At 43.9% G+C, this 24,326-nt stretch overlaps 2 protein-coding genes and 1 pseudogene across 2 annotated transcripts in view; 1 reads left to right on the forward strand and 2 right to left on the reverse strand.

The window, feature by feature from the left end:
• CLDND1 (claudin domain containing 1) overlaps window positions 1-9,052 on the reverse strand; it is a 33,138-nt gene extending 24,086 nt beyond the window's left edge. Inside the window, exon 1 of the mRNA XM_075906590.2 lies at window positions 8,912-9,052. The gene's annotated coding sequence lies outside the window, so the exon portion shown is untranslated. The remainder of the gene's footprint in view (window positions 1-8,911) is intronic.
• Window positions 8,808-8,889, forward strand: LOC112547265 (U4 spliceosomal RNA; annotated as a pseudogene).
• An 8,025-nt stretch (window positions 9,053-17,077) lies between the features above and the next one.
• Window positions 17,078-23,898, reverse strand: LOC149525655 (apovitellenin-1-like). The gene is made up of 4 exons (XM_089772590.1): window positions 23,742-23,898; window positions 19,163-19,270; window positions 18,036-18,198; window positions 17,078-17,492 (listed from the first exon to the last, which is right to left on the reverse strand). Exons 2-4 carry the CDS (start codon window positions 19,221-19,223, stop codon window positions 17,378-17,380), a joined length of 339 nt encoding a protein of 112 aa, XP_089628716.1. The 5' UTR covers window positions 19,224-19,270; window positions 23,742-23,898; the 3' UTR covers window positions 17,078-17,377.
• Between the last annotated feature and the right edge of the window lie 428 nt (window positions 23,899-24,326).

The following is a 24,326-nucleotide window of genomic DNA, read 5'->3' on the forward strand; positions in this document are numbered from 1 at the left end:
TGTTCTATGATTCTATGAAATGATTGCATTTATGTTTTTTCCTTTTCATCTCGTTACACCAAAACTAGACTATTTTTTCCTGTTTAATTCGCAGAATGTTGAAAAATAGTCAAGCCACTAAAAATCAAAAGGTTAAAAAATATGGGAGATGGTTCAAAGGCCAGAAAGCATATAAAACAATTTAAGCTATGCTTAAGTCACACTTTTAAGCTTTGTTCGGCAACTATGGAGGCTAGAAACTTTGATGTTTTAAAAAAAATAGTAAAATGAGATTCTCATGCAATTACTTGCCTGCAAGAGTTGGGCTTTAAGGAAAATACCAACTACTATGAGACTAATAAAATCATGATAAATGGCAACACTGGATGGTCAATTCACTCAAATTAATTTGATGTTTCTAAAAACTGAGATAGAACCGGGACATACAACTATCAAACCACAAATGCGTGTGTGTTGGAATAAGTGTTCGTAGAGTGTTAGACTAGTTTGTAGAATATTAACTTGAGTTAACTTGCACTAGTAAATACCAATATTAAAAAATGATTTAAGATAGGAGAAAATCCTCCTCTATTCTAAACATACTCTTAAGCAATAATAAACGATTTATGGGAAGCACTAGAGGAGTTGAGGGATGAAGTAGAGATTTTAAATCTGCCCACTTACCGTAAGTCATGAAAAGAAAAAAAACATAGAATTTAAGTGGGAAAAGATTATCTTTTTATGAATAAGGAATCACAGAAGCATAGACTCATAGGACTGGAAGGGACTAAATATTATCTCAACCATCCTGACAGATGTTTGTCGAGCCAGGAGTGGGCAATAAGCAGCCAGCGGGCCAGACATAGTTCACCAAGGTTAGTTCCTGGCTGCATCCCACAGGTACAGCTGCTTGCAGCTCCCATAGGCCATGGTTTGCTGTTCCTGGCCCATGGGAGCTATGAGAAGCGCTGGCCCAGCCTATGACCCTTCTCAGCACGCACTGAAGGCTGCACTAAAAGACCAACTGGGGGAAGTGGCTGATACTGCAAGCTACATCTTCACCTCGCCATCAGCCTCGTACACCCACCCCACAGGTCAGCCACTGGACCTCCCCAACCTCACCACTGGTGGGTGGTTGGAATCTGGCCAGCAGCTGGACCTACCAGTAATAACAGGGAAAGACCAAAAATATGGGACAATTTGTCTGTTTTTTAAGAAAAAGCTGTGAGACCTGCAGCTGTCCCTTTAAAAAGATAAACTTAAAAAACAACAAACAGTCTAGTAGCACTTTATAGACTAACAAAACATGTTGATGGTATCATGAGCTTTCGTGGGCACAGTCCGCTTCTTCAGATGACTGGTCATCTGAAGAAGCGGGCTGTGCCCACGAAAGCTCATGATACCATCGACATGTTTTGTTAGTCTATAAAGTGCTACCAGACTATTTGTAGTTTTTAAAGTTTATCCTGTACAGACTAACTCAGCTACCCCCTGAAAGCTTTAAAAAGAGGACATCTGGTCACCTTAGGATAGGGCTACCATCTCTGCCCATCCTGGCCAATGCCTATTGATGGACCTATCCTCTATGAACTTATCTAGTTCTTTTTTGAATCCTGTAGTTTTGGCCTTCACAACATCAAGGAATTTCACAGGTTTCATGTGCATTTTATGAAAAAAAGTATTCCTTTTGTTTGTTTTGAATCAGCTGCCCATTAATTTCATTTGGTGATCCCTAGTTCTTGTGTTATGGGAAGGAGTAAATACTTCCTTATCTACTTTCTCCACATCAGTCATGATTGTATGGGCCTCTACCATAACCTCCCTTAGTTGTGTCTTTTCTTAGCTAAAAAGTCACAGTCTTACTAATCTCTCTCTTCATATGGAAGCCATCCTATACCCTTAATATCCTCTGTTGCCCTTTTCTGAACCTTTTCCAATTCCAATACATCTTTTTCGGGATGAGGTAACCACATCCACACACAATATCCAAAATGTGGGTGTACCATGGATTTACATGGAGCCAATTACATTATCTATCCCTTTCCCAAATGGTTTGCAACATTCTGTTTGCTTTTTTGATTGCCACTGCACAGCAAGTGGATGTTTTCAGAGAACTATCCACAATGACTCCACGATCTATTTCTTGAGTGGTAACAGCTAATTTAAACTCCATTGTTTTACATGCACTATTGCAATTGTATTTTCCAATGTGCATTACATTGCATTTATCAACACTGAATTTCATGTGCCATTTTGTTGCCCAGTTTTGTAAGATTTTTTTTTAAGCTCTTTGCAGAGTTGAGACAACAGAAGATATAGTAACAGTTTCGATGTACTTGAAAACTGTTGCTATTTACCATCTCAGTCTTCTCTTCCCCAGACTAAACAAATCCATTTTTTTTTTTCTAATTGTCCCTCACAGGTCATGTTTTCTAGACCTTCCATAATTTTCATTGCTCTTTGGAATTTCTCCAATTTGTCCACATCTTTCCTGAAATGTGGCACCCAGAACCAGAAACACTACTCTACTTGAGGCCTAACTGGCATGGAGTAAAGCAGAATTACTTCTGGTATCTTGCTTACAACACTCCTGCTAATACAGTCCAGAATAATGTTTGCCCTCCCTCCCCCCACCTTTTTTTTGGCAGCAGTGTTACGCTGTTGACCATTATTTAGCTTGTGATCCACTATGATTCCCAGATCCTTTCCCACAGTTAGAAGTTAACCTTTTATGCTCTCTTTACAATACTAGCTTTTTCCTCGTAGAAAATCTAGCATAGAAGTGAACAGCAAAGCAGGAGTATATTCTGACATTCCATTGAGTTTATAATAATTGTTAAAGATACTAGCTATGTGTGATTGTTTCAAGGCACAGCTGGTCACTGTAACACATATTTAGAAGTTTTTTTGCAATATCCTAAACATTCTTTATTTTGAAAAAGAACAACAGACAATAGAATGACAGATCTCATCATTTAAGGAGAACAGATTACTGTATCTGGCAAAATCTGATTTTGTCTTTTACTGAGCCAATATCCTTAATCGTTAGCACACCTCTGACACTCCTCCTCAACCTAACCCCCTACCAACAACACAAGGTAATTAATAAAATATTTTAAAAAGAAAAAAATCAAAACCAAAATTGCTGCCCCGGAGTATTGACCTCAAAAAGGAGAAACACTAGAAGTTTCATGAAGACCACAACAAACTTTTTCTATTGTTTTATGGAAAAATGCCCAGATGCTATGATGATAGGTGATAGCACCTACCCTTAAGCCTATAGCTACACAAGGAGTACTGAACTAGTACAGGAATATAGGTATAGGATACCAACAGAGCACTTCTACTGTGGACACAGAGCTATACCAACGAAACGACGCTTTGTTTTCCTAGAATAAAACAAAACCCCGTTAAGAAAAACAATTTATAGTATTAGTTTTAAAAACAGCTTGGCCCACGTTGTTGCATCTATACTGGGGGCTGCTGTCAGTGCAGCTGTCAGAGATTGTGAAGAGGACTGACATGGTTGTGCCAGCAGAAGTCTGCAGTGCAGACCCATCCTAAGAAAGATATGAACTCAATGACTTCAGTGGCAGTTTGCCTGGCACAAGAATGAATAAAATTGAGAAAGAACCTCTGGGTTTGATTCAGTTTTATTGAAAGAATTTTTGTTTTTTCAAAAATATACTTCAGAGTTAGAGCTGGCATTAGACTCATGGGGGCCCAGAGCAAAAACTAAAGAGTGGGCCCACACCGCACTGGCTGAAGCTGAACCGCAAGCTGCCTGCCATTACAGAATACTCCCCTTAATGTTCCTTCAGACCCTCAACACTCAGAATTCTGAACTCTTGTCCCCATGGTCTGGGTTGTTTGAGAAGATCTGGTGCATGCAATACTAAAATAGGAAACATGCCACTATTAATAGGAAACATTAATTCTCACATTGTAGACGTACCAGGGATTTTTTGTTTGTTTGTTCTGATTTAAATATGATACATTTCTTTTCTCTCTTTTCCAGGCATTCATTTCAAAAGTTTTCTGACACACCATGTCTTACAAATTTTCTTTTCAACCAACCACTCTAAGTACTGAAATAGTTAAATATTAATCTAATATTCTCTCTCTCTCTCATCAATGAATTGCAACAGAGAGAGAGAGAAACAGCTACACAGATATTTTACCTGCCTTTTTAGGTGGCCTGAATATATCAGCACACGTCCAATGCTCCTGAACATTTTGAAAGGCTTTAGAACATTTTGCTGGGTACTTTAGGTATAAATGATTTTCATGGACAAGCTTTGCTTGAGATATCTTGTAAAATGTGCAATAATCTGGTTAAGTAATGTAATAGGAAACATTGTATACAATGTTATCTGAGAAATAACAATCACAATGCAATCACGTAACTAAAGACTGTGTAAGTCATATCTTCACAGTGATGGGTTTAAATTTGCACATACAACCTTAAACTTTAGCATATTGCCTCACTTCTGGAAGCTTACAATGGTGAAATTTTAATATCCTATTGAGGTAACTTTTTCTAACAGAATTTTCTAGAGTCCCCCCCCCCCTCCCAAGAAAAAGTAGGGGGAGGGGAAAGAGAAGAATTCCATCCCCTGGGGCCACTCAGCTTACCATCCCTGCAATGCTCTGTTCATAGAAATATGCATGTTCACTTAGTTCTCTACAGTGGTGTTTCTCAACCTTCTTTTCCTCTAAAGTACCCCCTTTAAAAAATTATAAGTACCCCCAGTATCTACAGTTTTCAGACAATTTTTTTTCTGCCATTGCAACACTTTTGTTTAAATAACTTAATCGTAGCCAGGCAAGCAATGAAAATTTTGGGTGTAAAAAGTACAAAAGTAATAAAGTGCTGTAAAACTTACAACAAAAATTTAATTTTCTCCAAATTTCAGTTGTGTTGACTGAAACCTCTCAGCAGAATGTCCCAGTACCCTAAGAGTACTCGTACCATTGGTTGAGAAACACGGCCCTACAGCTGTGTTTCTCAACCAGAGGTACAAGCACCGTTGGGTACTCGAGAGAAGTTTCGGTGATACCTCAACACAACTGAAATTTGGAGAAAACTGAATTTTTAAGTTTTACAGCACTTTATTATTTTTGTACTTTTTACACCCAAAAATTTCATCACCCGCCCGGCTATGATTAAATTGTTTGTTAAACAAATGTGTTGCAATGGTAGAAAAAATAACGTGTGTGTCTGAAAACTTTAGGTATGGGGGGTATTTATAATTTTGTTTCTTTGAAAAAGGGGTACTTTACAAAAAAAATGTTGAGAAACTGCTGTAGAGCACCATCATATTCACTCTGCACCTAAATTCACTCTGCACCTTTGTCTCATTCAAAGTACACTTACTGCACAGCTAGTTTAGGTATCTACATACATACAAGGCAATGTTTTCTTGCCTATACTACCAATGCAGTAAAGTCCTTGGGACTGGATTTCAATAGATGTGATTTCCAAATCATTATAACTCAGTTAAACCCAAAGCATTTTCCCCTAAAGCCTGGAAAAGGACATCTCGCTGGAGTAGACTACTTCAACCATAATTTACCTGTCCCACTTCAAATAAATTCTTTGCATACTCTGTGAGGTCAAGTGTATTCCTTTCCTAGGGTTTGTCTTCTTAAATAACAAACTAATAATAAAGCATCTAACATCTCTCCCAAATTTCTTTACAAGTGTGGCTGGTCCATTTGAACTGAAGTAGGGTACCAATGTAATGGTACAAATGTAACTAGATTCCTGAGTAACTTCTTGTTCCTGTTTAGTTTAATTAATTTAAAAGTGCATTAAGCTAAACAGGAACCAGGTACCCCTATTTCAGAATAAGTGACAAAACATACAGCTGTTTTGGAGTAACTTTAGGTGCAGAGAAATACTTATGATCCTTCTCTGCCTCAGATCTTACTTTCCTGAGAGAACCACCTCTGCTTCCCCTTTTCACCTTCCTTATAGCCAGGCTGGAAATAAACCACACTTGAGTTAACTGGGACCCAGGAGGCTTCCCAGCAGAATTTCAACATCTGCTAGCAGGGTGGGGTCAGTAGAAAGACCCTTCCACTCTAGTACTATCTACAGTTGTTTTAGTGTAGTAAATATTTGTTAAATAAGAATTCATTGGCGTAGTGTGCCTGTGTACATCACAAGGAAAAGTTGCTATTCTTGTCTCTCCCCCACCATTTGTTCAAACTTTCCAGAACACAACTCAACACCAAGCACAGGCTGGCCCTGGAGAATTTCAGAAAACGGTAGAACTGTGTGAATACGTTATTAGTATTTGCATCTACATCAGTATCTGCCAAAATGAGCTGTGGGTATCTGATAACGACAGATGCAGACACCCGTGGATATAAAGCCGATAGCAGCAAAACTGCAGATTCTAGATACAAGGTTTGCATCCCACAGCCCTAAAAATGAACTTTGGGTATCGGCTCCCACATCTGCAGATACCTGTGGCTCTCTGTGGGTTTGCAGGGCTCTACAAATAGGGACTGAGACCAGACTCACAGTGGCAACCAAACCCCATAGAGAGTCGCTTTGCTTTCCCAGAGGATGTTTTTCAACGTGTCACCACCTGGCATCAGCAGCGCCTCCTCAAAAGAGCAGCCCCTCCCCAGGCGCAAGCATGGAAAGGCGCTTGTGAAAAGCCAGCCCCGCCCTGCCAAAAGCTCTGGCTAGTCTCAAATCCTACCTGAAGGGTGACGATACAGCACAGCCATCTCCTGCAACGCCTAATGAGACACTGACGGAGCCAGAGGCTGGCGGGGGTGGGGGAAGACATGGCGTGCTTGGAACACCCCCGAGCGAGGAAAGCGCGCTGGGTTTCCCTGGCCCGTGCATCGCGTGCGACCGCTAAAGAATCTCGAGACCTGCCGTGCGTGGTCTGAGTCACTTCGCGCCCACTGGGAGAGAATCGATGACACGGGAGGCGCGAGGGGCAGGTGCTGACTGATCTCTCGCCCCGAGCCTTTGCACGCAAAGGTTTGGGGCGCCGGGAAGAGGAACCCAGGCCAGGCTCGCTCCCGTTCACCTCCAATTTCTCACCCTGCGGCAGGCGAGAGCGGAGGCAGCTGGGAAGCGAGAGGCGCCCAGCAAAGACCGAGAGCCGGGCGGATGTAAAAGAAAGCGCGGCAGAGCGATCGCGGGAGAGATGCAGCAAAAAAGCGCGCACGCGGGGGTGGGGGAAGCCGTGCACGCGGGGAGGGTAGAGAGGTAAAAAGTAACATGCAGGGGGGCGAGAGAGAGAGAGTTAAAAACTGCCAGACAAGGCCCATCTTGGGCTCAAAGCCCACGGCTCAATCTCTGAGCCCCTGCAGCGCTTCCCTTCTGGCAGAGAGGTGCTGGAGAATCCCTCCCGCTCTCGCTGCTTGTCAGGTCTCGGCCAAGGCTGCTGCTGGAATCCAGGGAAGGCTGCGCCCACGTGGTGCTGCCTAGCGCCTGGCCTTCAACAGCCCATTAGCCCTCCCCACCTGCTAGCCCAGCCAAATCAACAGTTCTGCTGGTAGGGCCCGCGCCTTCCTCCTTGCACTAGAATGAGAAGCTGGAATTGGCATTCACACTGTTCACCCAAAGGCCTCTACAGATCTTGGGCCTATGCACAGAACAACACAGAAGCACAACCAGTTTGTAAATGTGTGTTTGACTTTTTTCCTATGAAAAGTTTTGATTACAAGTAGTCTTTTTTTCATAAATATTTTAAAATTCATAAACATTTTAACATGTATTCACCTTTTCTACTTTTTTGTGATTCTTTTGGTAAAAGTTTTTAATTAAAAATGGTATTGAAATCATTATAGAAAATGTTCATTTATGAAAAACTGGGTTTTCAGTAAGTGACAACTTTGATTAACTATTTTAACACAAAGGTTGGTACTATTTTCTATTAAAATGTCACCAAAAACTCGGGTCTTCTTTCAACATAAGGAACCAAAAATAATTTTGAAAAGATTGCAATTATACAATTAGAGCCCCAGAAATATACCTGTGAACAATTGTATGCTATCAGAAGTCCAAATTCAACAGCTGACAAAGTATTCTGGAAGTTATTCGTCATAATTTTGGATGGGTACTTTGCAATAAAAGATTTATTTGCAGAAATCAGGAACATTTAATCCATTCAATGATTTAAGATACGATCATGAAGGATAGGTCCCTCAATGACTATTAGTCAGGATGGGTAGGGAGGGTGTCCGTAGCCTCTGTATGACAGGAACTGGGAATGGGTGACAGGAGATGGATCACTTGATGATTACTGTCGCAGCTTGGTTTGGTGATGTGGTGGGAGCCCCAAGGGTTTAAAGCCGACTACCCAGTGAAAACTACCGGATGATGGTGAAACAAATGATTTTCTATTAAGCAGAATGATTCTTTTATCAAAACCAAATGACTTTAAAATGAGTTTTGAACAAGCAAATGCCTAATGCTTTTACAGGAGAGAAAACCTGAACTAAACTGCACTTAACTGATTACAAACTCTGTGATTACAATTCAATTAGATCAAATCACTGTCTCTAATTTACTCAAGGCAGCGCAGCATGCAAGCGAAAAATACAAAAAAACCCAAAGCCAATATAATAATAATAAAAACTCCGCCCACAGCCAGTCCCTCTATGGTTATTTTAGGGCAGCTGATGGAATTAGTCATTGATCTACCTCTACAACTTAACAACCCTTTGGTTTTTATTTCTAACACTTATACTTGACCTAAATACAACGCTATTACACAACACAAAATTATACAATTTACACAGTATGATTAATAGGACTCAATTACACTCTACAGAATTACACAGTGAGATTAACACAATTCAATCAGTGGCAGTATCGTAGCCAATGAGGTTAATCCGAGGCACGATTGTTGCTAATTGTTAACTAAACCAATAATTAATATATTTAAGCGACACTTACAAATCCAGCAATGATAGCAGCATAAAGACACACAAGAACTCGGAGCATGCTCAGGACTCGGCACCCCTATCTTTGACTCGGAGGGTGGGGAGGCAGCCTCAGGGTGATCAATCCTTCAGCTGGGCAAAAAAGACATGTGCCCTCAATACATGGAACCCCCTCCTGAACAAAGAGACCGAGGGCCTTTTATACCATAACCTGATGTCCGGTACCATATTAGGGTCCGTTTTTTGGCAGAGCCTGATAGGCTGGTAATGAGGTAGTGTGGCAACATTGCCCTATAGGAATTTCATGATGTCCACCTGATGGCCTCGTGGACAGTGCCTGTTGTGGGCATGGTCAGTGTGCATGCCAGTTGTGCTTTATCTCCTTATGCTTACCTCCCTGTTTCAAGGGTCAGTCAAGCAAGTTTCATTTATCTATTGCAGCTGTGCTCTATTGCCTCATGCTCACTTCCCTGGTCTTGGATGCCTGCAAGGTTAAATTTCGTTCACTGAAAGCTGCATTGTGCGCTTACAAGTGATGCTTCTCAGAGTGTCTCAGCGGTCTACATTTTCTGTGAGGGGCCTTAATGTGGCAGAATGGGCAATGCATGTGCGAGGCCGTGGTCAAAAGGACCTGCTCTGCGACAATTACCTGTTTTGTTCCTTCCGTCTGGGGCACCTGCATTGGCCACTGTCAGAAGACAGGATACTTGGACTAGAAGAAAGAGCTATTTCTTTTTCTATGCAACTCAACAGGTAAGCACAAACCGAGAAAAATCCCCAGGCTGTCTACAAACCCAGTAGAACAGGAATGGCTTCAGATAATTGAAAATAACTAGTGAAAGCGGAGAGAGAGAAGGAGAAAAACAGGGTGAGATGACACACGTAGGATGTTTTCATAATGAAAGTAGCTAAAGTTTCTGATTTATTCATGTGGTAAGCTCTGTAACCAACACAAACTGAACCCAGTTAAATCTTCCTATATGTACGAGCCTATTTTCATGTACGTGCCTGTGTTCGCACATTCCCGCTTATCCAAGCAAGCCTCATATTCTAAATGATGGCAACAATGAAATCCAGAAAACTGGTCCGCCAAAGAGCCACAGTGAAATCAGAACTAAAAGCTGGAAAGTGCATGGTGCAGTTTATTGCTGTGCTGGAGGGCAGTGGGTCCCAACCTTTCTTATACCGTGGACCAGCAAACGCATTCAGAAACTTTTGGTGGACTGGCACTTAAACATTTGCATATTTCATTATGGTAATTAATTTATTTGCATATTCACACATTCATGATGTGAATTTCTTTTAAACAGTTGTGTGTTTTACATTGCATCTGTACGCACACAGTACGTGCCATTCATTGACCTTAACCTATGTGCTGATTCCTATGCACTTAATAAAGTAGTTTAGTTTTTAATTGTCAATATTAGCTTAGATTTTATTTTTCCTATAGTTTTATCAGTGAATGCAAAGTTATACAGTAGGGAAACTGTGCTAAACAAATAGTGAAGTATCCCTTCCCCAAATAATGTGAGGTCTAAAGGCATAAAAACATACAGTGGCTAGTCATCTCCAATTTACCTCCATTAATTGTAGCTGGAGTGACAGAAGACTGGCTTAGCAATTCCTGGTGACCATCTTGTCACAGAATTAGCCCATACTGAATTTTTTGCAAGCCATGGGTAGCCACATGTATCCACTAATGGCAGATTGCACACCCATATCCTGGCATCACCCCATTCTCAGCACCTGAAATCAAAATGGAGACCAAAAAGTGCAAACAGCGAAAACAATCCCTCCCCCAGAAACCTATGCTTTTTCACAGATGTGCTGGTGTATTTATACTACCTTCCCTTTTTAGCTTTCTATGGCATGCCATGCTATCCCTTGGCCCTGGCAGCCGGGACAGCCACCCTCCGCATGGCGCTTGGACCTAGTGGTCCAACCGCCTAGCACCGCAGCCTCCCATCATGTGGCCCCACCAGCTGGGCCACATAGCAGCTGCCGGAGCTGGAGCTACAGCTGCTTCAGTAGGAACAGCCTCACCACAGCCCAGCTCTAGCCTCAGCACATCCGGCTGCCCACCGTGCCACTCACTCTGATGTAGGGAACCCCAATGGGCAAGGCTCATTAGCAGCTGGAGGCATGGCCTGGCAGAATGCCACAGCCCTGCAGGCAGGGGTTCGTAATCCACTGCCACTGCTGGACCATAGATTGGTAGTTGGGAATCACTGCTGTAGGGGATGGACGTACTCCAGGGATACTGTTTAGGGAACTGTAAAATTGGTTTCAATCAGCTCTCGGTAGCCTTAGTCAGCCTGCTATAATCTGGGGTAGGTGGGAGGAGTTTTATTACCCTAGACAATTGCTCAATTGAATAAGGGGCTGGTTTTGATAGGCTGTCCTTTTGATACTTCAATAATTACAGTTCTGAATGGTCTGGGGTGTTATTTCCCCAGAGAACACCCACTGCATCCTCTACATCCCTTCATGTTGCCTTAAGAAAACAAAGGAACTGGAAGGAGCCTGCCCTCAGGGGCAGAAAGAGGCCACTGAGTGGAGGTTGGAAGTATCAGACACTGTTTCAGGCAAACCCCTCAGGCCTGTGGTATCTAAACACAACACTGAGAAAGGGAAGAAGAGGAGGATCTATCCAGCTATATAGACTCTCTTCTCAAACCCTACGCAACCAACACCCTCAGCTATCTCCGAGACACTACTGACTTCCTAAGGGAACTACAAAACATCGATAACCTCCCCAATAACACCATCCTTGCCACCATGGATGTAGAAGCTCTATACACCGACATCCCACATGAAGACAGATTACAAGCAATTAGAAACACTATCCCAGAGGACACCACTGCCAACCTGATAGCAGGCCTATGTAACTTTGTTCTCACCCACAATTATTTCTAGTTTGAGAACAACTTATACCTCCAGATCAGCGGCACATCCATGGGTACACTCATGGCCCCACAGTATGCTAATATCTTTATGGCTGACCTAGAACAACGTTTCCTCAACTCCCGTCCCCTTTTACCCCTTCTCTACTTACGCTACATCAATGACATCTTTTTGATCTGGACACATGGCCAAGAAACGCTGGAGACATTCCACAGAAATTTCAACAACCTACACCCCACCATCAACCTCAGCCTGGACCATTCTACACTAGAGATCCATTTCCTGGACACCACAGTACAAATCAGCAATGGAAAATTAGACACCACTCTCTACAGAAAACCCACTGACTCATACAGTTACCTACATGCTTCCAGCTCCCATCCAGAACACACCATACGATCCATCATCTATAGCCAAGCCCTTCGATACAACCGCATCTGCTCTAATCCCACTGACAGAGACCAGAAACTTCAGGATCTCTACCAAGCATTTATAAACCTCAACTACCCACCTGGAGAAATAAAAAAGCAAATTGAAAAAGCCAGATGAATACCTAGAAACCATCTACTTCAAGACAGACCCAAGAAAACCAACAATAGAACACCACTTGTCATTACCTACAGCCCCCAACTTAAACCTGTCCAACACATTATCAATAAACTACAGCCTATACTGGAACAGGATACTAAACTCCAAAAGGCTCTGGGAGACAGACCCATAGTCTCCTATAGACAACCACCTAACCTCAAGATGATTCTTACCAACAACCACAGGACATACCACACTAATACCAACCCTGGTACCTTCCCTTGCAACAAACCTCGTTGCCAGCTTTGTCCACATATTCACTCTGCTGATACCATTATTGGACCTAACCAAGTGAGTTATAAGATCAAGAACACATAATCCTGCACATCCAGAAATATAATTTATGCTATCATGTGCCGAAAGTGTCCGTCTGCTATGTACATTGGACAAACGTCTCAGACACTTCGCCAAAGGATCAATGCCCACAAAACAGATATTAGACAGGATCACAAAGAAAAAACAGTTTCTTGCCATTTCAACCAAAAAGGACATTGTCTCAACAACTTAATTACCTGCATCCTTCTTCAAAAGCCTTTTGAGACTGCACTTGAAAGAGAATCCTCTGAACTGTTAATCATGCTTAAATTCGACACTTTACACCTGAGTCTGAATAAAGGATCTAATTATCTTACCCATTACAAAGATAGCTTCCCCAATTATCACCTCTAATATCATTAGCTCACAGACATTTATCTCCCCCCCTCCCAACCCCTTTCTGTTCTGAAATTTGATTTGTCCTTTTCATATGTGTTCATTTTTTTTTAATTGTAACCTTTGGTATATATGGTTGTAACAATTTTCTTCCACTATTTGATCTGAGGAAGTGGGTCTGGCTCACGAAAGCTCATCACCTAAGAAACCATCTTGTTAGTCTTTAAAGTACTACATAGTCCTGTATTTTGTTTCATACCCTTTCAGGCTCTCTGATAAACAGAGGTGAAACAAAAGACAGAACTATGTAGCACTTTAAAGACTAACAAAGATGGTTTATTAGGTGATGGGCTTTCCTGAGCCAGACCCACTTCCTCAGATCAATATGAAAATCAATATGAAAGCTCATCACCTAATAAACCACCTTGTCAGTCTTTAAAGTGCTACATAGTTCCGTCTTTTGTTTCAGCTACACCAGACTAACACGGCTGCATCTCTATGTAGTAAAATATAGTAAAAACTATGTGTGCTTCTTCCCCTTTCCATTACTTAAGCTTGAAACAGCACGTATCATTTAGCTGATTGCACATGTTTTAGAAGCTGTAGAGGAAATAGCTGTTTAGACCCATTTCTCAAGGACTAGATTACACATATTACTTGAGTTAGGGAAATTTGCTAATTGCTATTGCTTAAGTAAGCTATACTGGTGGTTGTTACTGAGTGGAATAGAGTTGAAATATGCTAACCAATAACACTGCAACACGAAGCTAAGGTAACAAATCAAGACATACCAAGTTAGATAAGAAAGTTAAAGAAAGTATAAAAAAGGATGCTTAGCCAACGCCCAAGGTCGGCTTTGCTTTGAGCACTGAGCTTCTTAGCCGAACCTTGGTTGCAACCAATAAAATTGAGTTGGACCCAGCCTAAAAGTGTGACTCTCTTCTGTGGGCAAATTGACTTAGCCTCCATGGGACGAACCTTGCAATTTATGCAACATCTATCACTGATAAACAGAGGAGCATTAAGAGTTAAATACCATTCTGTTAGAGTAGGACAACATTTTTCTTAAATGCTTCCAAGATGATAGATACTTCAGATATCAAAGGGGTCACACTTGTCCTTGGGCCAGGCTAATGTTTGGGACTATATGCTACCATTAATTCACACACTGACATTAGTGGGAGGTTTGCACAGATATCAGTCTGACCTGTGTCAGGTAGCTAAACTTACTTGACATTTATTTGGTGTTGTTACACTGAGGGAAGCTTGTACCTAAATTTGCATCTGATTATTATTAATTAAGCCTCAGTAGAAGTTGCAGATACCACCAAACCTTATCTATCATAGGTGTTTGCTGACCCAAGAATGCCGCAGTAAATAAAAACGTTGCTCACTTTAAAGGGGCCAAACCATATATTGTAAAAGTTTTAAATGTACAACAAGAAAGGCAGGTAAACAGTAATATTTCCCAACCCCAAGAAGGAAAGAAGATAGAAAAGTACCCCACAAACACAAGGTTACACAAAATACAATAATTACACAGTCCAGTAGTTGACAGTGGGTGAGAAGCTCCTGTCTCTCAAGCCTTTGGCTAATTGAAAGCCTCTGGTGAAAGATAAGGAGGCGATCCCTTGCAGCGGTGACCCTCTGCGGTGGTCTTGACCTCAAGCCTTAGGCTCCTTCTGAGCCCTTAGTGAGGAACAAAGAGGCGATCCCTCGGAGACCCTGGGGACGGGTGTGGTGCAGGCAGGTGGTGATGATCCTTGTCTGGGGCCTTGCGCTCCTAGATGCAGGAATCACTGGTGGAGACTTGCCTGGCGCTGATCTTCAGGTGGCTTCTGCTCTTCAGCAGGAACCGATGATAGACAGCTACATATCCCTAACACCTGGAAACAAAACCTGACTAGCTAACACGACGCTCCCGTCACGGACAAGTACCCAGCCGCTGGTGCAGTGAACCAACGCACTAATCCTAACGGACACACTCGATGACGAAATCTAGCTAACCCTAACTAACTATAGACTGACAGGGTGACACAAACACAAGCAAGGTGGAAAAAGGCGCGAACGAACGAACTGTTAGCCAGGCCTTCAAAGCACCCTTCTCATAAATATTCATGATCTTTATCTTTAAAATCATTGGATCCTGTACAGGAAAACAAGGGTCCCTGATCAGGTGCTTTGATAAACAAGTTGTAACAGCCTGGATCAGTGGGCTGCATGCAGCAGCACAGTGTGACATGTGCAGCTACTTGCGTGCAGTGTGCAACACTCCTAGAAACTTCTAACTGAATATGAATACAGTTAATACATATTCATAACAAATCATACATATTAATGATTGCTTATACATATTAATGAGGTGTCAAAAATGAGCAGGCTACAGTGTCATGGTTAGCATTGCTGAATTTGTGGGACCACTGCATTTTTTGACCTTTGTTTCCCTTTCTTCTCCATTCTCTTTTCTGTTTCTCACCCTTTTACATCTTTGCATCCATTTTCTCCTTACCTTTTCACTGCATTCCATGGAGAAACTCCTAATCCCCCCTGTGGCCTTCCACTACCTTACCTATTCCAACTGTTAAAATGAATGACAGTTACTGAATGCTGACATTAAAGTGACAATGGGCTTTGCATTTAATATCCCGTTGAGGTGAATTCCCCTGCCCCCATTAACACATCCCAGAGGCAGTGCTGCAACTGGACTTGGGAAGACATCACTGTGTTGGTTTATATTTGCTTCACATTTGGAAGGTGAACATCTCATTTTTAATAAAAGCTTTTTGTCCTCCTTAGTTAGGAACTCCAAACCACTAGAACCCTGCTGGAATTAGAAGAAAGAATTAAGAACCAGATGACCTGTGTTGCATTACATTCTGGTTTCCGCCACAAACTGCCTTGGACAAAAGTTTCATGTTAGTCTGTAACTGAATAAACTTAAAAAACAAATAGTCTTGAATCACCTTAGAGACTAACAAAAATGTAGATGGTAGTCTGTAGATGGGCACAATGACAACTAGCAGATAAGCGGGCAAGTCACTTATTCTCTCTGTGCTTCAAATTACCAACCTGTAAATTGGAGATAGGCCCCTTTGTGGGTGGGCAAGCATCTACAGTAGACTTCTGATAATCCGGCACCTTTGGGACCTAGGTGGTGCCGGATTATCGGACATGCCGGAATATCGGGAGGTACTCTGGCGGGGTGGCTGTGACGGGTTTGCCAGGACCTGCACTGCGTCCGGTGAGTGGGCGGGGAATGGCGTGACGAGGGGCAAACCCTCCACCGTTTTGCAGGAATGCAGGGGAAGCCCTGCACTGCCACCGAGAGTTTCCTGGAGGGGAGGGAAGCAGGCTCCCTACCCCCCAGACTACAGTAGATATCGCCGAGCAGGGGGGTGAGGGGCAGTGCTGCAGGACCAACCCAGCAGCACCCCAGCTGCTCTGCAGCTTCCCCATGTCCGCTGCTCATCAGTTTCAGCGGCAGCGGACTTGGGGAAACGGCGCGGAGCAGCTCCAATTGTCTGGCTGGCCAGAGCACTTCTGGGTTCCAGTTGGTGCCGGACTATCGGAAGTGCCGGACCACTGGATGCCAGACAATTGGAGTTTTACTATAGTAAGGCGAAGAGAAACTATTGTTTTCAAAGTGATTTGGTATTTATAGATAGAAGGTGCTGTAAGCATGCTGAACAACATTGTTTATCCATTGATGGGTGTGGGAATAGTTTCTGGGAATCCTTTAGGTGCTAGAACCTATCTGGCATAGCGTTTGGAGCACCTACAGGATGGTCTTTGGACTATTACAGCTGGAATGTTACCAGGTGCCCTGAAAGACAACTACACTTCTAGTGATCCCTAGGAGGAAGGAGGTGAAGGGCAGTATCTGATTTTGGTTATACTTTTCTGAATGCTTAGAATCACTGATGACAGCTGATTTCTGTGGCTTCTCTTACATTATATAAGCTCTCTCAGCAGCAGAACAAGCTGTTATACTCACACTATACATGGAAACATTATATGCAAAGAAGGAAACATAACACACATATCCAAAACTTTATTGGGTGAGGTGGAAGGCCAAGTGGCCAAATTGTTCTCTTAAGATTCAACTACAGCATTGGTCTTCCTTCTATTCCCTCTCTGACATCCAGAAGCTACTTTGATAGTGTATTTTTCTCCCCCAGGGAGATAAGCTTCAAAGAGCAGAGACTCTCTTCTCACCCCTTCCTGGGACATCATCAGGGACATGAATTCTATGATAGCTGACCTCAATCCACGAGGAGGGGACACTGTACATTCTAATTACTTGTGTGATGTGGCCTTGTGCTTTGTTTCAGTCCTACTACTGGGGTGGGGCTTCCTCTTTTTCCTCTGTCTTCTTCCACAGGCCTGTTAATTTTTCTACCAGCTGTTCTGCCAGCACACTCATTTTAGAGGTCTCCTTTATCAGAAAGTTCCTGTAGAAGACAGTAACACATCAGTAAAGTACTTCTCTGTTGTATATATTCATAAGGCTGCCATTTATCCAGGACAAATTAGTCCTGGCAAATTAGACCATTAGTATGGATGTGGGAATTCTGAACAAATCTGAAGGCAGCAAGATAGGTATGTAGCTGTGAGTAACTCTATGGAACTGTGTCTTTCTCAGTGTTCATGCTTCTTGTTTCTGTCTGCCATCCTCTGTTACCTGAGCAATAGCTGCCTGAGGAATCTCATGTGTCATTGGGCATGATTTACATTCTGGTATTTCCTTCCAGCATCACAGTTCTCAGTGCCTCTTAAGATAGTACTAGTTCATCTGCATCCAGACATGTCCACTGCAGCTGAACAAACAAATGTAGGTATGCAACAGAGGAGAAATACGCCCTCCTATATGGGGTTCATAATGCTTACTCTGTGATGGGTGGTTCTGTTTGTTGTTCTAAAATGTGTCTATGATGTGATTAATCTTCCCTATTCCCTGTTAAATCAGCCCACCAATAAAGGAAGCCTTTTCGTACCTGGTCTCAAGGATTACTGGCATCTGAAAAGCTTCTGCCAAGAACTGACCAACTTTTGGGGACACTTTGTTCACATATTGGAACACGTAAAATGCAATTGAATCCGGTATAATCAGCCAGTCACGACGGACGTGTCTCTTTGTGATAGCCTTAGCACCCACTTCTGAGGAAGAGGCGGAGGAAGAGAATATTAAGCATTGTTAATCGCCATTTTCAGTGATAACACTGAGCTCCCCCAAGAGCTGCACTGGAAAGAGACAGACTAAAAGAAGCAAAATGCAGGACAATGTAGACTAAAAGATTGTATCTATCTACTTAACTTTCAATAGAGGTGCAAACAGCTCTTTCTGTAGATCCTGTGTCAGGAAGGATACTATCAATTGACTTTGATTCTTATCTGCTTCATTTTGACTACCCACTCTTCAGATAAAACAAAAAACAGGACTATGTAGCACTTTTAAAGACCAACAAGATGATTTATTAGGTCAAGAGCTTTCGTGGGCCAGACCCACTTCCTCAGATCAAATAGTGGAATCAGATACTCACTGATTCCCTTAACCCCCCATTTTCTATACCCTCTGCTCTCTGTCTCCTACCCGCCTTTTCCCCTCCCCCTATTTATTTTGGGTCTGCACATCCTAAACTCAGAACTCTGGTCATCTGAAGAAGTGGGCTGTGCCCACGAAAGCTCATGATACCATCTACATGTTTTGTTAGTCTATAAAGTGATATCAGACCATTTGTTGGTTTTTTAAAAGACTGCAATAAGATTCAAAATCTTAGCAGGATTCCCCTCTGTGTATGTGTGTGTATTCCAAGGTCAGAGTGTAGGATCCACAAACTAGAAAACTCTAGGCTACAAACCTTCAGTCTTTAGAAGCTGCAGAAAGGGAAGCAGCAGAGCCAGCACTCACATACCTGTGCATGCAGTGGAGTGTGTACACCAGAGCACAGTGCTGAGATAGCCCTGTGTATGGGAGGATGCATTATTCACTAGATTCACGCTCCCACTCACAATGGACATTCATGCATTAATCCTAGCTCATGACAGGGAGGAAAGCAGGTTAAGTGCACATAAAGCTGAAGCACGTGCCGTCCCCACCAGCTCGAAAGGTTTTAAGATTTACCAGAGAGACTGGTGCTGAGGAGCAGAATCAGAGCCACTGCCAAAGTCCTGGACTGAAGCATTGTTTGTTCCACGAAGTATCCTCAGAAAGCAGCCAGAGCACAAAAAGCTTTGATATTGAATAGAGAACAGCATATCCCCAATTAACAACCGGCAACAAGTCAAAGAGATACACCAAGATCATTCTTCTTGCTTTATATCCTTTACATCAGCGGGCACCATACAGTAGATTGGGATCTACCAGTAGATTTTGGAGCCTCTGACAGGGGATCCTGACTGGTTTGGCCAGGAAGCTATCAAGCACTGGCACTTCTGTTATCCCTTTACCCACTGTCATGCTGCTCCTGCCTTCTGCCTTGGAGCTACCCCCTGGGAAACTCCTGCTTGCTGTGCAGAGTGTGGTGGAGACAAGGGGCGGGTGCTGATGTCAGAGTGTCCCTCCTCCCTTCACTCTGACCCTCCATCTCCATATAGAGAGAAGGGGACTGAGGGAGCTTGGCAATGCAAATCTCTGTCACTCTCATACACTGTGGCTGCATCTAGACTGGCAAGTTTTTCCGCAAAAGCAGCTGCTTTTGCACAAAAACTTGCCAGCTGTCTACACTGGCCGCTTGATTTTGCGCAAAAGCACTGACGTTCTACTGTCCAAAATCAGTGCTTCTTGTGCAAATGCTTTGACGTTCCCATTCGGGCAAAAGCCCTTTTCCGGAAGTGTTTTTGCACAAGAGAGCCAGTGTAGACAGCTAAAAACTGTTTAGCGCAAAAAAGCCCCGATGGTGAAAATGGCAATCGGGGCTTTCTTGTGCAAAACCACGTCTAGATTGGCACGGACGCTTTTCCACAAAAAGTGCTTTTGTGGAAAAGCGTCCGTGCCAATCTAGACGCTCTTTTCCGCAAATGCTTTTAATGGAAAAACTTTTCCGTTAAAAGCATTTGTGGAAAATCATGCCAGTCTAGACGTAGCCTGTGTGTATGTGTCTTTGTCACTCTCACAAACACACTGTCCTTCATTCTCATCTCCCCATCCAACACATACGTGGGTTGTTGTTACTTCCTTTACTGCTTGCAAAGTGGGTTATTTTGGGTTTTTGACTGGTCTGTGCACTTCATATTTTTCATTTCTCTCCGATGTTTAAATTTAATTCTTTGAGTAGTGAGTTTTAAAATGCCTAACCTGTCGTGGCTGGAGTAATTATCTCTATGGTAACTGTTGCTGCTGGAAGTGGCTGGCATATCCCTGCAGCCCCTGAGAAAGGCAGAACAAGGGATCTCTATGTTCTGCCCTTGTCTGCAGACACCACTCATGCAGCTCCCATTGATCAATAACGGGGAACTGTGGCCAGTAGAAGCTGTGGGCTCAGTGCCTATAGATGAGGGGCAGCACATGGCACCATGGAGCCATTGCTGTACATGCCAACTGTTTTCAGAAGTGGTGCAGGGCCAGGGCAGGAGTAAGCCTGCCTTAATCCCACTGCTCCACCACCCGGAAGCCATCTCAGTTAAATGGTGCCAGCCAGAGGCTGCGTCCTGAACCCCTTTCCCAGCCCTGAAACCCCTCCTACACCCAACCTCCTGCTCCAGATGTGAGTCCTTCTTCACCCAAATTCCTTCCCAGAGCTTGCACCCTGAACCCCCTCCTGGACCGCAATCCCTCACCCTGGGCTAAGCCAGGAGCCCCTCCCATACTCTAAACCCTTTGGCCCAAGACTAGAGCCTGCACCCGAACCCCTTACCCCAGCCCAGTGCAAGAGGACGGGGGAAGGAAGGGAGATGGAGTAAGCGGGGAAGGCCTCGGAGAAGGGGCAGGAAGGAAGTGGGGCAAAGATATTTTGTTTGAGGTAGAGCTTACATTGCACTTAAATTGAAAAAGTGATCTTGTGGTTAAAAAGGTTTGAAAACCACTGCTTTATATCCTTAAAAGCCAAGGATTATTCAGTGCAAAAAGTTGCTTAGGGGAGCCATGTTAGTCTGTAACTGCAAAAACAATGAGTCCTGTGGCACCTTAGAGTCTAACAGGTATTTGGATATAAGTTTTCATGGGTAAAACACACCCACAAAACCTTATGCCCAAATAAAGCTGTTACTCTTTACAGTGCCACAGGACTCCTCGATGTCAATGGAAAAAGTTAATGCAGTGTTATTTCACCTATGTGGTACCATGAATATACATAATTACTGAGAACATCCAAGACTACATTAGCTATGTTAAAACAAATTCTATCAAGAAGTTAAATGCATGTGCTTCAGGGTATGAACTAACCACTAACCTAACACAGGAGTTAGAAAGATGCTACCTGCAGGGGAAGGTTGCCTCTTAAATTGTACACTCCAACTTAGCTTCTTGACCTTCCTCTAATACAGGGGTCAGCAACCTTTTCGAAGTGGCATGCCAAGATTTAACCCTCCTGCACTGGGTTGCACCACTCTCCTGGAAGGAGGAGAAGGGCTTTCTCCCCCACACGCCCCGCTTGGTCTCCTGCCCTGGATTCCGCTCCAGCTTTTCCTGTGATGCTTTCACAGTATTTTTTTTTTTTTTTTTACATTGAGTGATTCATATTAAGCATAAAATAAATAAAAATAAAAGGAAACCCAAAATAAACACACTAAATCCCTTTGTCAATAATAAAGCAACTAAAACAGCAAAAATTATCATTAAAATAAAAAATAAAAAATAATTATAGGTATTCCTATAAAATACAAAAAATAACACTTATCTAAAAATCTTTTAAAAAACTCAAAAATGGCCACTAGCTGGGTGTGGTCTCTCTCTCTCTCTCTCTCTCTCTCTCTCACACACACACACACACACACACACACACACACACACACACACACACACACACACACACACGTATAAAACAATAAAGCCCAACTATTAAATTCCTATTCAAGATAGGGATGTGAATGGTTAACATCACCCTTACTGAGTGATGCTTACTATTTACGGTCAGCGGGCTGCTCCAGCTCTGTGGGGCCTAGCGCACTATAGGCAGGGCCGCATCAGCCTGACAGGATTAGCCCCCACCCTGGCAGGAGCTGCTGGGGCTGCAGTGGCCTGAAACACAGCCTCCGGCTCTGGCCCCACCCAAGGCCACCAGAGTAGCTGCCATGTGACACGTGGCCTACATATGTGTGGGGAAGGGGAGGGGCTGAGCTCCTGCGGCGTGCCACTCTAAATTGGCTCACATGCCACTTATGACCGGTTGCTGACCTCGACTCTAAAATATCTGGTATCACCTACTGTCAGGGCTGGCTCTAGTTTTTTTGCCACCCCAAGCAAAAATTGTTTTGGCTGCCCCCCCCCCCCTTTTTGTTGGCTTTTACACATGTTTGTACTTTGTAATGTTTTGATTTTGTCCTGGCATTGTAGCCCTATAAACAGCAAATATAATTTTAATTATTTTTATTTTCTATAAAGGCAAAGGCACTTCAATTAAACTCCCCCTCTCCTTTCACTCGCTGCTGGGTCACAACATCCCTTTCCCTGCCCTGTCCAGCCCCTTCCTATGGACAAGCACCCCTCACTCCCAACCCACAGGGGGATCAGGGTGCAGGGACAGCGCAGAGCCAGAGGGGCATGGGGAACAGGGTTCAACGTGGGGAGTGGGAGGCGCAGAGTCAGAGGGGCGCGGGGACTGGGGGAAGCAGGAGGACTGGGGTGCGCAGAGCTAGAGGGGTGCAGGGAACAGTGTGGTGGTACAGGGGTAGCACAGGGGACAGGAGGTGCAGAGCCAGAGGGATGCAGGGATTGAGGGGAGCAGGGTGCGGATGCAAGGGAGGCACGGGGAATGGGACGTGGGGAACAGGAGGGGCAGAGGGATCGGGGTCCAGGGGCACTGTGGAGAATGGAGGGCACAGACCCAGAGGGGCCCAGGGAAAAGGGGCTGTGGAGTGCAGAGGGGGCACAGAGCCAGAGAGGCACTGGGACCGGGGTGCAGGGGCGGCGCAGGGAACAGGCGGCACAGAGCCAGAGGGGGGCAAGGATTGGGGGGGAGCAGGGGGCAGGGTGCAAGGGCGACGCAGAGCCCGAGAGTCGCAGGTAACAGGGAGAGCAGGAGGACCGGGGTGCAGGGGAGCAGGGGCGGCATGGGAAACGGGTGGTGCAGAGCCGGAGGTGTGCGGGGCGGGCACAGGAAGCTGGGAGGCCGGCAGGGAGCAGTCTCTCGCCGGTGAAGGCAGCTGGGGCCGCGGCAGGACTGGAGTCAGCAGGGCTACATTCTGCAGCCAGCTCCAGGAGACATGCAGCCAGAGCCCAGCTCCCGCAGCCCTTTAAAATCAGTGCACTGAATCAGTGCACCTCTTGCTCTCTTGGCCATTTCCAAAGGCTGGGCATGTCCCAACTAACTCCAGCTCCCTAGTGGGCGCAGGGATTGCAGATGGTTTTTGCCCATGCTGCACCCCTATTTCAGAGAGCATTACTGTCTTGGGGGAGGGAGCTAACCTCCTGGTTGAACCTTGGTCTGTAAGAAAAAAAAATTAGGTATAAACAGCCTCCTTGCTCTACTTCATCCTGTACATTCCATATTTACACCCGCCAAAGTTTACACAGCTGGAAATGACAGACGGAAAGTTGCTCTTACCTCGCGCCCTCTCACAGTCAGAGGCAGGAGTAGAAATGCATCTGAAACACAAGCACTTATACAAAGTTAATATAGAGATAGCAAGTGGGTCAGAAGTCCGGCGTAACTCCACATTGGCTCTTTCACAACAAGGGTCAGATGAAAGGGATGGCAGGAGGTACACAGTCCCAAGTCCTGTTCAGAGTAGGATTTGGTAATGGAGGGTCAGTCCAGCTGAGTAGTTCCTATGCCTTTAGCTTGTGTTTGCTGCATACCTTAGCCTCCCCCCCTCGCCACAATTCCCACTGAGCACCTGTGCAAACAGTGACTATATTCTCCTCTTCTTATCCTATATATGTTTTAACTTCTAATGACAATAATTCAATTATTAGGTGCTTCTCTCACACATGGAAAAAGCAAAGACGATCCATTTTCAAACAAGACCTAATAAATAGACACACCATGCTACTATTAACCTCTTTTGTCAGTTATGAATTCAAAGCAGTTTACAACCAGGCTGTGTCTACACTGGGCCACTTATTCCAGAAAATCAGCCGCTTTTCCGGAATAAGCTGCGAGCTGTCTACACTGGCCCTTGAATTTCCG

Source organism: Pelodiscus sinensis, chromosome 1 (genome assembly GCF_052426305.1).
Source record: "Pelodiscus sinensis isolate ZL-2025 chromosome 1, ASM5242630v1, whole genome shotgun sequence".
In the NCBI taxonomy this organism is placed as follows: Eukaryota; Metazoa; Chordata; order Testudines; family Trionychidae; genus Pelodiscus; species Pelodiscus sinensis.